The 12,500-nt window shown below is 38.9% G+C and overlaps 1 protein-coding gene and 1 long non-coding RNA gene across 3 annotated transcripts in view; one reads left to right on the top strand and one right to left on the bottom strand.

Annotated features, from left to right (window-relative positions):
* LOC138010861 (uncharacterized) overlaps positions 1-10,397 on the bottom strand; it is a 22,432-nt gene extending 12,035 nt beyond the window's left edge. For both annotated transcript variants that reach the window (XR_011124570.1, XR_011124571.1), the window contains exons 1-5: positions 4,531-10,397; positions 2,263-2,459; positions 1,304-1,394; positions 858-896; positions 307-345 (exon numbers count right to left, since the gene is read on the bottom strand). This is a non-coding gene — a long non-coding RNA (uncharacterized lncRNA). The remainder of the gene's footprint in view (positions 1-306; positions 346-857; positions 897-1,303; positions 1,395-2,262; positions 2,460-4,530) is intronic.
* Positions 10,398-11,949: 1,552 nt separating this feature from the next.
* LOC138010858 (coadhesin-like) overlaps positions 11,950-12,500 on the top strand; it is a 64,172-nt gene continuing 63,621 nt past the window's right edge. Inside the window, exon 1 of the mRNA XM_068857886.1 lies at positions 11,950-12,149. Within this exon, the coding sequence (XP_068713987.1) occupies positions 12,080-12,149 (70 nt within the window). The 5' untranslated portion in view covers positions 11,950-12,079. The remainder of the gene's footprint in view (positions 12,150-12,500) is intronic.

Genomic DNA, 12,500 nt, shown 5'->3' with positions numbered 1-12,500 from the left:
TTAACCCTTTCATGCCCAAAAGTGACACTTATAGATTGTATTTTCTAATGCCATTTTACTCGTCAATGGGGAACCCCTCAGGAGTGAAAGGGTTAAAGAGATTTCTCTTTCCCTTGCCAATACATATTATGGCTAGCATACATACTGTATGGTGGCAGTGTCTGTACATGCAAACAAAATAATAAAAATGGATTTTCTCACATAATGCTAATGGCCTAACCTGCTGTTTTACTAATTCGTGGCTGGAAATAGATCAGCCTTAATTAATGACTGAGTTTTATTGCCATGTGACAAACAAAAATTTACCTTATATTCATGTTCTTCCAACCTCACCTCTTTAGCAATCTGAGGAATAAATAATACAAAATAATTATCTTCAGTCTTTGGCATGAAAACAAACCCCAAGTGGGTTTGAAATTCTGATGGTTACATGGGCTAACACAGTGGCCATAAAAATGTTGACAGCAACAGATGTTACAAGCAAACCTGGAAAACCATGAAGATCATAATTATTTCTGGAATGTCTAATGTGTTGGGACTCTTGACCAATCAGTTGCGAGATAAAAAGGCAAGAGTACATGTAATTTGTGGTCGCTGCCATTTCATATTCTAAGGATACAGTCTGTATGTTCTGGCCTCAGTTGTTCAAAGGATGGATGGTGCTATCCACCGGATAAATCACTATCCAGCGGATAAACACTCGCAAAACCCAATGAAACCAATTGAGTTATCCAGTGGATAATGATTTATCCGCGGATAACGCTATCCATCGTTTGGACAACTGGGGCCAGGTGTTCAACGTTTTCAGGTTGTTCCCTAAAAATGGTGCAATTTACAATAACTTTTATCATCATCACCTTTTTTTGAATTCACATCTCTGACTTGTCAACTTAAATCTGAAAAGACAAAATTTATGATAAACCATGCTTTATTAGCAATGTTTCTCCTCCAGTACAAACATATGCAATGCATTATAAGCCCAGTCTACCTGAATATCCACCCTACACCTCTAAAATTACACAAGCAAAATTAAGCTTCTTTGACAATAAGCTACTAGGATAAAGCCAAATATCTGTCAGGGTTACTAGTTTCAAACTATTTTAGAATATTATTACATGTGTATGTATTGCCTTTCAAGCTGTTTTAGGTTGATTTCAAAACAATCACAAAAACAAAAACAAAGGACCAAAGGTCCTGAGTATTATCTCAATCTGTATTGGCAAAACAAAATGTACAAACGAAAAAGGTCTATTTATGTTTAAACTTAAACTTTAATATAATGAAAGAAGGATTTAAGACTTACCTTGTCGTCTTCCACAACTTAATAGTCTGATTAAATAAGAAAGAAAGACTGTGCTTTCGCAAAATCTTCCTTGCGTCCATATTTCTTTTTTCTTAACAAATAACAAAACAAAATAACTTCGTTAAGCAAGCAACGTTCAGCGATCTCGCAACAGCTTTCATAACACAATCAAGTTCACCATATTAAAAGTACGGAGCCCAGTAAGTGCCATGGTCATCATTCTTTTTTTATAGCGTTCAGTCGAGTTTTTTTTGTGGAGTTTCTTGTCCACTTTTCTGTCGACTTTCTTGACAACATTTTTTGTAGAGTTTTGCGTCGAGTTTTATGTCGACTTTTGTGTCGAGTTTTTTGCCGAGTTTTTAGTCGACTTTTGTGTCGAGATTTTTGTCGACTTTTGTGTCGAGTTTTTTTGTCGAGTTTTTCCCGCGGGTTCATGATTATCTGAAGTGATGGTCAAGATGGCGAAATATATATATATATATCCCTGACGCGTAGGATAAAATACATCGTTTTACAACTCTTAGAGTTCGCAGACGTGCTGCTCACTAGTTCACTCTTAAAAATTTTAAAATTTTAAAAATTCTTTCGCCATCTTGATCGTCACTTCAGATAATCATGAGGCCACGGGCAAAACTCGTCAAAAAACTCCACACAAAAGTCGACAAAAATCTCGACACAAAGGTCGACTAAAAACTCGGCAAAAAACTCGACACAAAAGTCGACATAAAACTCGACACAAAACTCTACAAAAAAATGTTGTCAAGGAAGTCCACAAAAAAGTCGGCCAAAACAAAGCCGACAGAAAAGTGGACAAGAAACTCGACAAAAAACTTGACTGAACGCTATAAAAAATATTGATGACCATGGCACTTTCCGGGCTCCGTATAAAAGCCAGTCGAGCATCGTGAGTACAGATTTTCTGGAATAATTCAATAATAAATATAAACAAAGACACTTACCTAAGTTTTCTTGTCGCAAGTAAGCTGAAAATAGGAATGAACGCCAATTAACAGAGATTCAGCCTTAGCCGCCTGAGAAAGCCAGTAGAAATTCGAAAAGAGCGGGCATACGTCACAGTGGGCACACTTGGTCGTGGAGCATGATGGTATACAACGTCATCAATACGGAAACTCGTTGCGTGAACGAGGCTGTCGTCCTATAAGGAAAAGGAACGGAACTTTATTTAAGTGTCTAGTCGTTCTAGCGCTGGAGCGCTAATTGGGGACACTGTAAACTGAAATGAACAATGATAGTAAATCAAGTCAAATGTTGGTTTTTGGTTGGTGTTCTATGTGGACGAGAAGGGCGGAATGTCTTCAGAAGCCTTTTTTTTTCTGTGATAAATGTCACGACGAAGTTCTTTGTCATCGAATGACAACATAGACTTGTCACAAGTCGACCGCACGATTATCCCAGAAGAAAATGTTTTGGCGAGCGAATCGTGATTTTTCGTACGCGAAGTGGATGAGCGAGCGACGAAGTCGCGAGAGGTCGACTTGTCTCGTTTGCAAGGTTTTCATTTGCGTCTCGAACCAAAAAGGGGATGACGTCATTCGCAAGGCCTGCACTTGATGGCGCAATCCGACGAAAACAGTCCAACATGTTTGTGTCTACGAAATCGAGAGAGGAAATTTGTTGACTTTGTGATCAGAAACAAAGATGAAATAAAACGAAACCGTTTTTCAATCTCGAGTCGCCGCTTGGAAAGGAGATCTCCAGTGGTATTTTTTGGACCAAAACTTGTGCCGTGATTTCTGCTTATAGAAACGAAACACTCATTCGAAAGATTAGCAAGTAAGGGAAAGCTTCGAATCGTCAAGAAAGTCAATTGATTTCACTCATGAAAGATCAGGTAGGCTTCAGGTGTAGGAGACGACCTAGACCGGGATTTAAAGATACATCTTTGTGAAACTTAAGCTTACCATTTAGCGATGCGATGACTCTCGTCGATGAATACACATTCAGTTCAATTTTTTTTGTTCGATTCGATGAAAAACGTGTCGATAGTCGTTGAGAATCGCCTCGGGACTTCCAAACACCAGTTTATATTTAAGATTTTAAATGGTTGTCTCCTACATATGATGACAATTGCGGCTAGAGACCAAATCTTTCGTGAGTGAAATCAGTGGAACAATTACGAAGACGATAGCATTGCAATCCTCTCCAAGTAAACGACCAAAAGCGTACGGGACTAGTCCAAAGGTCAGACTTTTCCCAGCTCCGTTTGGAGCAGACACAAACAGATCTATGCAAGACAGATATTCTTGAATTATTTCCCTCAGATAGTGGCATGTTGAAAGTCACGCTTCACTGCGTGTGGCAAATTTTGATTGACAACTCTATTCCCTGGGGTGCACGACGACTACTCTGATTGGCCTAACTCAGCGACCCGTTTTTGGGTCGCTAAAATTGGCGCCAATCAAGTATGAAAAGTCCTTCGTTCCGGGCGTATCTAGACGAAGGATTTTTCGAAAGTCTAACGACAACACAGCGGCACCGTCTTTGAAACGCGTGATGCTATAAGTAGTAGTTTATATGGAAATGATGCTACAATAGCCTCAAAACTCAGACCAGCGAAAGTGTGACTGAATGTGGAACCGAAAGAAGAAGTTGTAATGTCAACTTGAGAGACGAAACATCTGAAGAAACTGACGATATCCAATTTCCGGTTTTCTTCAAGGACCGTTTTCCAACGAGCACATAGTCTTTTAAAGAGCTTTAAGCAACGAGGACGGCAATGACAGTGAGAACGACTCAAAATATAGATTTGTTTACTGCACCTTTCAATAACACGCGGACTCTTAAATTCAAAGGTCAACCAACAAATGCGTTTTTCGCTACCGTCAATCAAATGTTCGGCGGCTCCTTCAAGCCTCCGACTATTGTCGAGCGCGCAGTAATCAAATCAAATCGTTGAGCACAGTTCAGACAATATAGTTGGAAGCTGGGAGGAGCCGCCGAGCATTTGATTGACGGTAGCGAAAAGCGCATTTGTCGATTGAGCTTTGAATTTTGGAGTCCGCATGTTAATGAAAGGCGCAGTAATGAACAATCGCTCTGCTCGTGCGTTAACCTGCGATCAGGCGTACTTTTCCTTGACTTCGTAGTTACATAGTTCATGAATGATGTTAAGGATAAAATCGACCCAAATCAGTTTGGATGTCTAAAAGGAACCTCTATAACGTATTGCTTACTAGACATGATTCACCGTGACTTGGCTCTCGTACCTTGATTCACTTGGACGACACCTTCGCCTTTGCTTTCTAGACTTCTTCAAAGCTTTTGATCGCATCGGATACAATGTACTAATGGAAAAGCGTGTAGACTTGAAAGTTCGCAAGTCCTTAATACCGTGAATTATAAGCTTTCTAAAAAACGTCGACAACGCGTTAATTAAGCTAACTGACTCGATCTTCGACTGGCTTCCGATAACAGCTGGCGTTCCCCGGGGGACAAAATAATATTGTTTTTGGTAATGTTCAACAACTTGAATATCTGTGCACCCGAATGCTGTACTTGGAAGTCACGATGTGTTTTTGTCGGAAGGGCTTGTAAGGAACAGTAACTCAACCAAACTAGTCTCGATACCGTCGTCTGTTGGAGCTCCAGTAATTGGATGAAACTCAACGCTACTGAATGCGGATATGCTTCCTACTAAGGAAACTCCGGAACTACCTCAATTGAAGATAGATGATCAATCGCTGGAACTTGTCACTTCTCATAAAGTACTTGGTCTAGTGATAGAGAATAACTTAAAATAGAACAATCACTTTTAAGCTATTTTTACCAAGGCCTCTAAATGACTTCATATACTCCAAGTACTTCGGAGAGGGGGAGTTGAGACCAAAGACCTAATTACTATAATTACTATCTATATCACTCATACGATCTGTACTTGAATATTGCTGTGTAGTATGGCATCACGCCCTACCCTCTTACCTCTCACAAGAGGTAGAACGCACATACGGAAACGTGCTCTTAAAATCATCGCACCTGCGCTTTCTTACTTTGAAGCCCTTCCTAGATTAGATGTAAGACGAAGTGAAGTCTGCGTAAACACACTTGGAAAGATGTCAATAGGAGGTCCACTCTTTAAACATTCCCCCAGGACAAGGGAGTGTATGCATTATTATCAAAAGAGAAACGCAGGAACTATGCAATACCTAAATGCAGAACTGAAAGACTGTGTCGTAGTTTCTTTCCGAGAAAAATCTTAAACTTAATAATTAGTTTACATTATATAGTTATACATATTTTTGAATTGTTTATATATAAATACAAATCTACTTGTAATTTTATTTTTTTACGAATTGTTTTTAAATTGATGTTACATAGATTATTGTTACCCAGTCCCTGCTTACATAAATCCTTGTATGTATTTTTATCTCTTTTCCTTGTAAACTCATTCTTGCGATGACGGTGGAATGAAACTTTCCTATTGTTATTATTATTATAGAAGCAATCAGTAAGGAGGATTGCATTGAATTGATCGATTCAACAATATAAACGTAAATTGAACATTTTTTCCCCCACTGTATTAGCTCTTCTTAGTCTTAGACTATTTTTGTGAACTTTCATCGAGCGTAATATGATTAATTGAAGTGCTATTCGCAAATACAATTTCCGGCGTTCCCAGACCGCTCTGTCATTTACTTGTATTTGCCAACATTAGTAGTATTCGAGCTTCAGACTCCTCCAAAATACAACTTTACGAGTTCTGGGTGACTAAAATAGCTCAGATATAGAAAAACCGCGGTGATAAAGGTTTATCTATCTATGTATATAAAACGAGCAAACGACCACCCAAGTGCTAGCTCACTGGATAAAGTACTTAATTGAAACTTGGGGCAATCAATTCGAGATTGAGTTATCTTAATTTGGTTAAAACAGTAATGGAAATACTGTCAGACGCCCTTCGAAACGCATGGCAAACTGCCTTAAATTCGGTCAGCTAGGAAGTGCGCAAGAAACCCATTTCCCAATATTGTGATGATAATTTTGGCTCCTAAACAGGGATAAGCGGCACTATTTTGAAACAATTGGAAGTAATCCTTTTTAAAACAAAACAAGTGAAAAGCAAGAAAATACGATTGAGATTATATAGAAGGCTAAGTTGATCAGCTTTCTGAAATTCAATTAATATTTGAAGAAACGTGATAAACGAGGCTACAATTATACAAGACCGAGACAGAACTGGCTTTTTTATAAAGTAGAATGCCGACAGATCTTTTATTTTCCTATGCACATGTGTAATAAGTTATTTCCAAGTAAAAATTTTCGTCAAGAATAATTCATGGACACGGTCCTTTTTCTGCTGACGTCCAATGGCACACACAATGAGTAACTTATATTTATGGGAAGTACTTCCTCTTTCATTGTGGTTGGATACCATGAAAATAGTACCGGCGCTTTGAAAGATGTATGCCTGCAAAACACAATCTAAAAGGAAACCCAGCCAAGACACAATTTTCAAATCCAAGCGAGAGTAAATTGGAGAGAAAAAAACTGAGATTAAGATTTTGGACAATGGAAATTCCTGTGTTTTCCTAGGATCTTTCTTTTTCTGAACTAAAGGCAACGTAGAAGGATGCATAAAATGCGTAAACAGACGCTTCGAACCTTGCGTGGTAGATTTCCCAAGTAGGTGCTAAAAAGAGAACTGGGCTTGAAAATAGCGTCAACTCTCTCAGGCGTGTGGCATCGCATCAATAACTAAATTATAAATATACAAGCTATATTTTCTACGATTCTAGTTTTACACTGGTATGCACGCATATATATGGTGGTCGTTTCCGGCGCTAACATCTAATTCATCCGTGACTGTAATTAAAGGGCAAGCAAGTCTGGAAGTCTTCCAGAAGAGCATAAGTTGAATATAAACAGGCGGAATTACATCAATATTACTGCTTATGTGCACTCGGTGATAGAGGACACAAGTAACATTTGCAACTTAGACGGTATTTTGATAGGCTCGATTTCCGCCGCTCACTCGAGTTCGGGTATCCTCCCCTAGAAGAGACGGCTGGACGCGTGAGCGATAGATTGTGTCTGTGACGTAAATTCAAAATATAATTTACGCGAAGTTAATAGTTGCGGGGAAATAGCATTAGACACCCCAAAAACACTGATTTTAAGAAAACAGAAATTACATAACAGTGCTTAAAACGTCTGTGCAAAGTTTCCAGATGATACGAGCTTGCGTTTGTGGTTAAATGATCGATGTGAGTTTGAATTCAACCGGCGAATCATCAGCGAAATCTTCGGCTGCTTTAGCTCTCAGTCGACCTCATCGGCCCCCTCGTTTTGCCAGCAATAAACTCAGCAGTACTTTCAATTTATCTTGAGGAATTTTACTTGCTCTTACATTAGCGAAGTATGAGGAGAAAATTGCAATAGCAATGGATTTGAAAACCGTATTTTGACCTTGGCGCCAACTGGAAAATCAGTGAAGTTTGCGAACTCAGACGGTAGAAAACGACACAATTCCCATTCTCCAGCTTCTCGAACACTTTTCGTTGTCGCAATCTTGGATGTTTCCTATCTTAAATCACTGTAAACCTCGAACAGGCCGGGTCAAAGAATACCTTCGCAGCCAAAACATATAATTTATGCCAGACGGATTTGTGCAGGCGAGTTTCTGATTGGCGTAGATTAACAATGGGTCACCTCACGCGTCCAGCCGAGATTTCGGGAGTGAGCGCTGGCTCATTTCCCGAAACAGCGGCTGGTAATCGAGCCTAGTGTTTTGAGAGATGCTAAATTAAGTGAGACGTGATACTGTCGCGAGTCTAGATGTAAGACGACTACATTGGGTAGAAACAGCCGTCATTACAATAAGGGCAATAATTGCCGGCTCCAAATTGCGCATAAAACAATTTATTCTGTAGATGACAGCAGACACAATTGTTTCGACTACGTTTTGCCTATCATCAACAAAAAGTACTCCGTTTTTCGGTGTTTTTAACTCGCAAATGACCGCTAATTAATCTTGACCAAAGCAATTTCCTTGTTCTTAAACTTCTTTTTTTCTTTTAATAGAAGAGTAGCGCACTAGAATCGTTGTTGTATCAAAATCCTTTCTTTGAACTTTTGGTATTTAAGGGGGTGGGAGTGGGCTCAAAAGAGAAACAAAATTGTCATACGTGCACTTTCAATTGTTTTAGAAACGTTTTGCTTTGACAAAAGATCTCTTGTTCTCCTATCACTCTTAACCCAGAGAAAATGAACAGCGCATGCATGTGAATTTTATCAGCATCATGTCAAGGCGAAGTCTACAGCGAATAGTAATGTTAATGCTGAGGCGAAAAGTCTTAAAAACATCAGCCTCCGAGGCTGGTTGACTGCAGATCGCCGCTATATTCATGGCCATCCAAACGACTTTTAGAAGAGCCTTCACTTTGATGGCCATTCTTCCACGAGTGTCCACGTTCATGTGGTTCGCCTTTAAAACACTGATCTCGCCTTGAAAGAAAACGGCCGGGGCATTCGTCTCCGCCAACATATTGGCTACATCTTGCCTCATGACTGAATCACGGCAAAATTGTGTATAATCGACTTAAAGTCAGGTTATTAGCTGGGTTCCGTGGCCTAACACTAGACTTTGCGGTGGTATTTAGAACTATAAAAGGAGCTTGAAGTTGAAGTTTTTGAAGATAGCTCACCGGATTACTGATGACTACCTTTCCGGAAGGGTTGAAAGGCCCCGCGTGCATGGTTAGCCTCACAATGATTTCCACTTCAGTAGAAGATTTTAATCGAATTAGGTTGTGCATAAAAACTGGAAATTAAGTTAGAGACGCTAAGAATGTGAATGCTCCACAACCCACTAGTAAATAGTCGCACCTCTTTTGGAAAAAGGTGATCTTGGTTCTACAAGTAACAAAACCATCTATATTTATACTGAGTTTTCAGTATCAAATCTTCAAGATGTTTCCCTCCAAAATGGTAGCTGGAGCTCTTTACTAGTTAACTGCGATTTTGTTCTCTTTTAGTTCAGAGTTTGACTTTGTGTACCAAATAAAGGGGAAGTTCGAAAGGGTGTAAAGCTATTTAAATGTCAAATTCTTATTTAGCATGGACACCGTTGGTTTTCAGGCAAGCGGACTGAACTTTTACGGTAACTAGTTTTGCTTTAAAAAATAAACGGAAAATAGACAATAATTGGAGGTAACCATTTTTTGTTCTAGATGGATCCCTCCTAAGGGGTGACTAAGTTACGGAAAAAGGGAAAAAGCACCACTGAGCTAATAATAGCAAAACTATTTGTACATGATATTCTTTCTGTAAATTTTTTGCGTCGACAGTAAATGCTTTCTTATATGAATTCTTAAATGATTGATAATTTAAGCCTAGTTGTTTGCCCTGACACTAGCTAGCCGGAGATGGTCTAACGTAATTTTTTGATCTTTCATTTGGTCTTCTTTGAGTCATAAATTTTCACAAACAATGAAAAAATTAATAATAATCAGCAAAAATGTTTACTTGTCTGCTGCAGTAGTTTGTTGGCGCAATTGTCCGCTTCCGCTTACTCCGCCCTGTTATGCCGTATACGTAGCGCGATTCGTCAGATATTCGGCCACAGATTGAAATCCGAAGAAGAACACGCCGTTATTCGCGGCGCCTCTTTCAAGCGTTTTAAAACGTCAAGAAGGAGGATTTAGAAAGGTTGCTTCTGCATGATCTACAGCTTTCTTTTATCAAATTTATCTTTCTTCAAACTAAGCAAGCACTTATTTCGAAGATGCATCAAGGAAACTTGAGCTGACGCCATTCATGATGATGACGTGACCAAATTTGACCCACATTCCTTGCTTGCTGAAACTGGAGCGTCAGTGTTACGGCAATTTGTTAGATATGAAGCTTCGTCACCATAGACGCAGCTCGAAAATTCTAGTATAAACGGTCGATAAGTTACCGCATAATTGCTTCTGTTGTGCAGCAGATGAATAATCCAATGATCCTTTTTTTTCTCCTGCTAATGCACTCAGCACAATCCCATAGGCTGTTTGACGGTTTGTTTTCCCCTCGGTTTAAAACATAATACTAGATATATAGGGTGTAAGACGTAGGAGTTCAATCTTTTATCATCCAACCTATAAAAGATAATCTATTCTCGTCGCCTTAAACAATATAGAGGAAAATGTATTGGCTTACACTCTTTGGTTTAGCACGTTTTGATCAAACTAAGACAAAGGGTAAAGAGCACTTTCGATCTTAGCAAATTTTTAACCACAGACCCCTTGAGCAGTTTTGTCACCGGATGAGGGAAAATATTGCTTTCTTTAGTTTGCTTTGACTCCACGCCATTTCCCGTTCTAATTCCGTTGAAAACCCGATTTCTTCCCTCTTATCACTCACGAAATCCTCCCCAAACGAGAGACATCACCGAGATTATTTCTAAAGCCACAAAAAGCAAGTATAGTTCTCGCAAAATTGTTTATTTGACCTTGCAAGTGTACACGCAACATTTTATTTAGTACATCTAACAGTACATCTAACAGTAAGGCCGATCGGCTTAAAAAGGACAGCGATAAGAGGAGTAATTAATTAATGTTAGTTAACTTTAAATACGTCGGCCTCAGTTTTTTCCCAAGTGATTGCATTGGGCGATTTGACGGTTTAAGTGCGGGGACAATGTTATGTAATGATTAAAATAGAACTAAGGCTAGAAAAATCACAAATCCCCTTCCGCGTAGCTAAGTTATTTCAATATCAAACAAGAAAACTTCGACGGGCGAGAAAATTGATATTCAAACCTTGAGATCGGCATTCTATGTTTCAGAGTAACTACTTGAACAACCATCAAGAGATCACGTTTTCTACTGAAGTTAAAGTTCCATTCTAAACTTAACCTCCACGTCATATCTTTGTGAAGTGTACTAAGCGAAACTCAAAAAAGTTATATTCTAGTAACAGCCGACAATGGCTAAATCGATCATTGGGTCATGACACAAAATCAGCCACAGTAATTGCAAAAATTGTATGGAACTGCTCGGAAAACGAATCGTGATTTAACTTAGATTGTACTTTTGGTAGTTTAACTGTTCTTGTCCCTTTTTTTTTGCTCTGAAAGGAAACGGTAATTATGTTGAGATCATTGTTTGAATTACAAAATAATTATCCGTAAACGAGCCAATTGAAAAACAATAGAGATCACGAAACATTAAATTGAGAAAGGGAAAATCGTTTTACACTCTCAAGAACTTCATTGGTCCCGGCAAAAACCTGAGTGAAAAATTGTACTAGGAGATAGAAATCTTTTAAGTTATTCTTATGCAATTTGCCGTATTGAAAGGCATGTGGCTTGCGCTTTTCGATACCGATTATGGACCGATTTCAAACGTGATGCCCCCTTGGGGTATACTTTGATTAAATATTTTATATTGATTTACTAGTCGCATTGCATTCCGTTTTGAAATTACAATTAAAAGGCTATATGTAAGGTTTATGCATAGACAGAAAGTGACTAAATTGGGGTCTATAATTTGCCATAAAATAGACTATAAAGGAGTAGGGGTTCTGAGAGGCCAGCGGCACATACCCAGCGAAAATTGACTCAAGTAACCCCCCGCCTCCCTCCCCGGGTGACGTCGCGTTGTTAACGTCATTAAAAATCCATTCAAATAAGGGCATGGGCAGTCAGCGCTAAAACAAAAGAATGGCTTAATGATGTCACATTTAGGAGTTTAAGCACCATGTGAACAGCCATAAGAAATCAAAATTGTAGAGGTTCCGATAGTTGCCATTACTACAAGAAAACGTTCCAACAAGTCATAAATGGCCTTCCTTTACGGGGAATTGCTTACAACGATCGTACTAGTTTTATCTCTGTCTTTACAAGCGGGAGGTAGGATTCTTTCAGCATTAAATTTTAGCCATTTGTTTTAAAATCCCTGCTAAGGAATGAAATTTACACAACTAAGTACATTAATACCTTTTGTAATCTCAAATAACTTAAGAGCTGACTGTAAAGATCGAGAATTCGCGGACCAAATCTGAAATATCGTATTTCATATTTTGTCAAGAGAAACCTTTTGGTAAACTGTTATTGATGGTATCAATTAAACTTCCCAAAGACTTTTAGCTTTTGAGAATTCTGGCAAAACGTCAAATACCGAGATCGCGGCAAAAATGACCCTGAAATTCACTAGGAAATTTCAGTTTTTGGTTGAAGCAAATCGGTACGTCGCAATGAACC

Source organism: Montipora foliosa, chromosome 7 (genome assembly GCF_036669935.1).
Source record: "Montipora foliosa isolate CH-2021 chromosome 7, ASM3666993v2, whole genome shotgun sequence".
Taxonomy (NCBI): domain Eukaryota; kingdom Metazoa; phylum Cnidaria; class Anthozoa; order Scleractinia; family Acroporidae; genus Montipora; species Montipora foliosa.
Note: the sequence above shows the minus strand (reverse complement) of the source record. Positions and strands in the feature narration are given on the sequence as shown.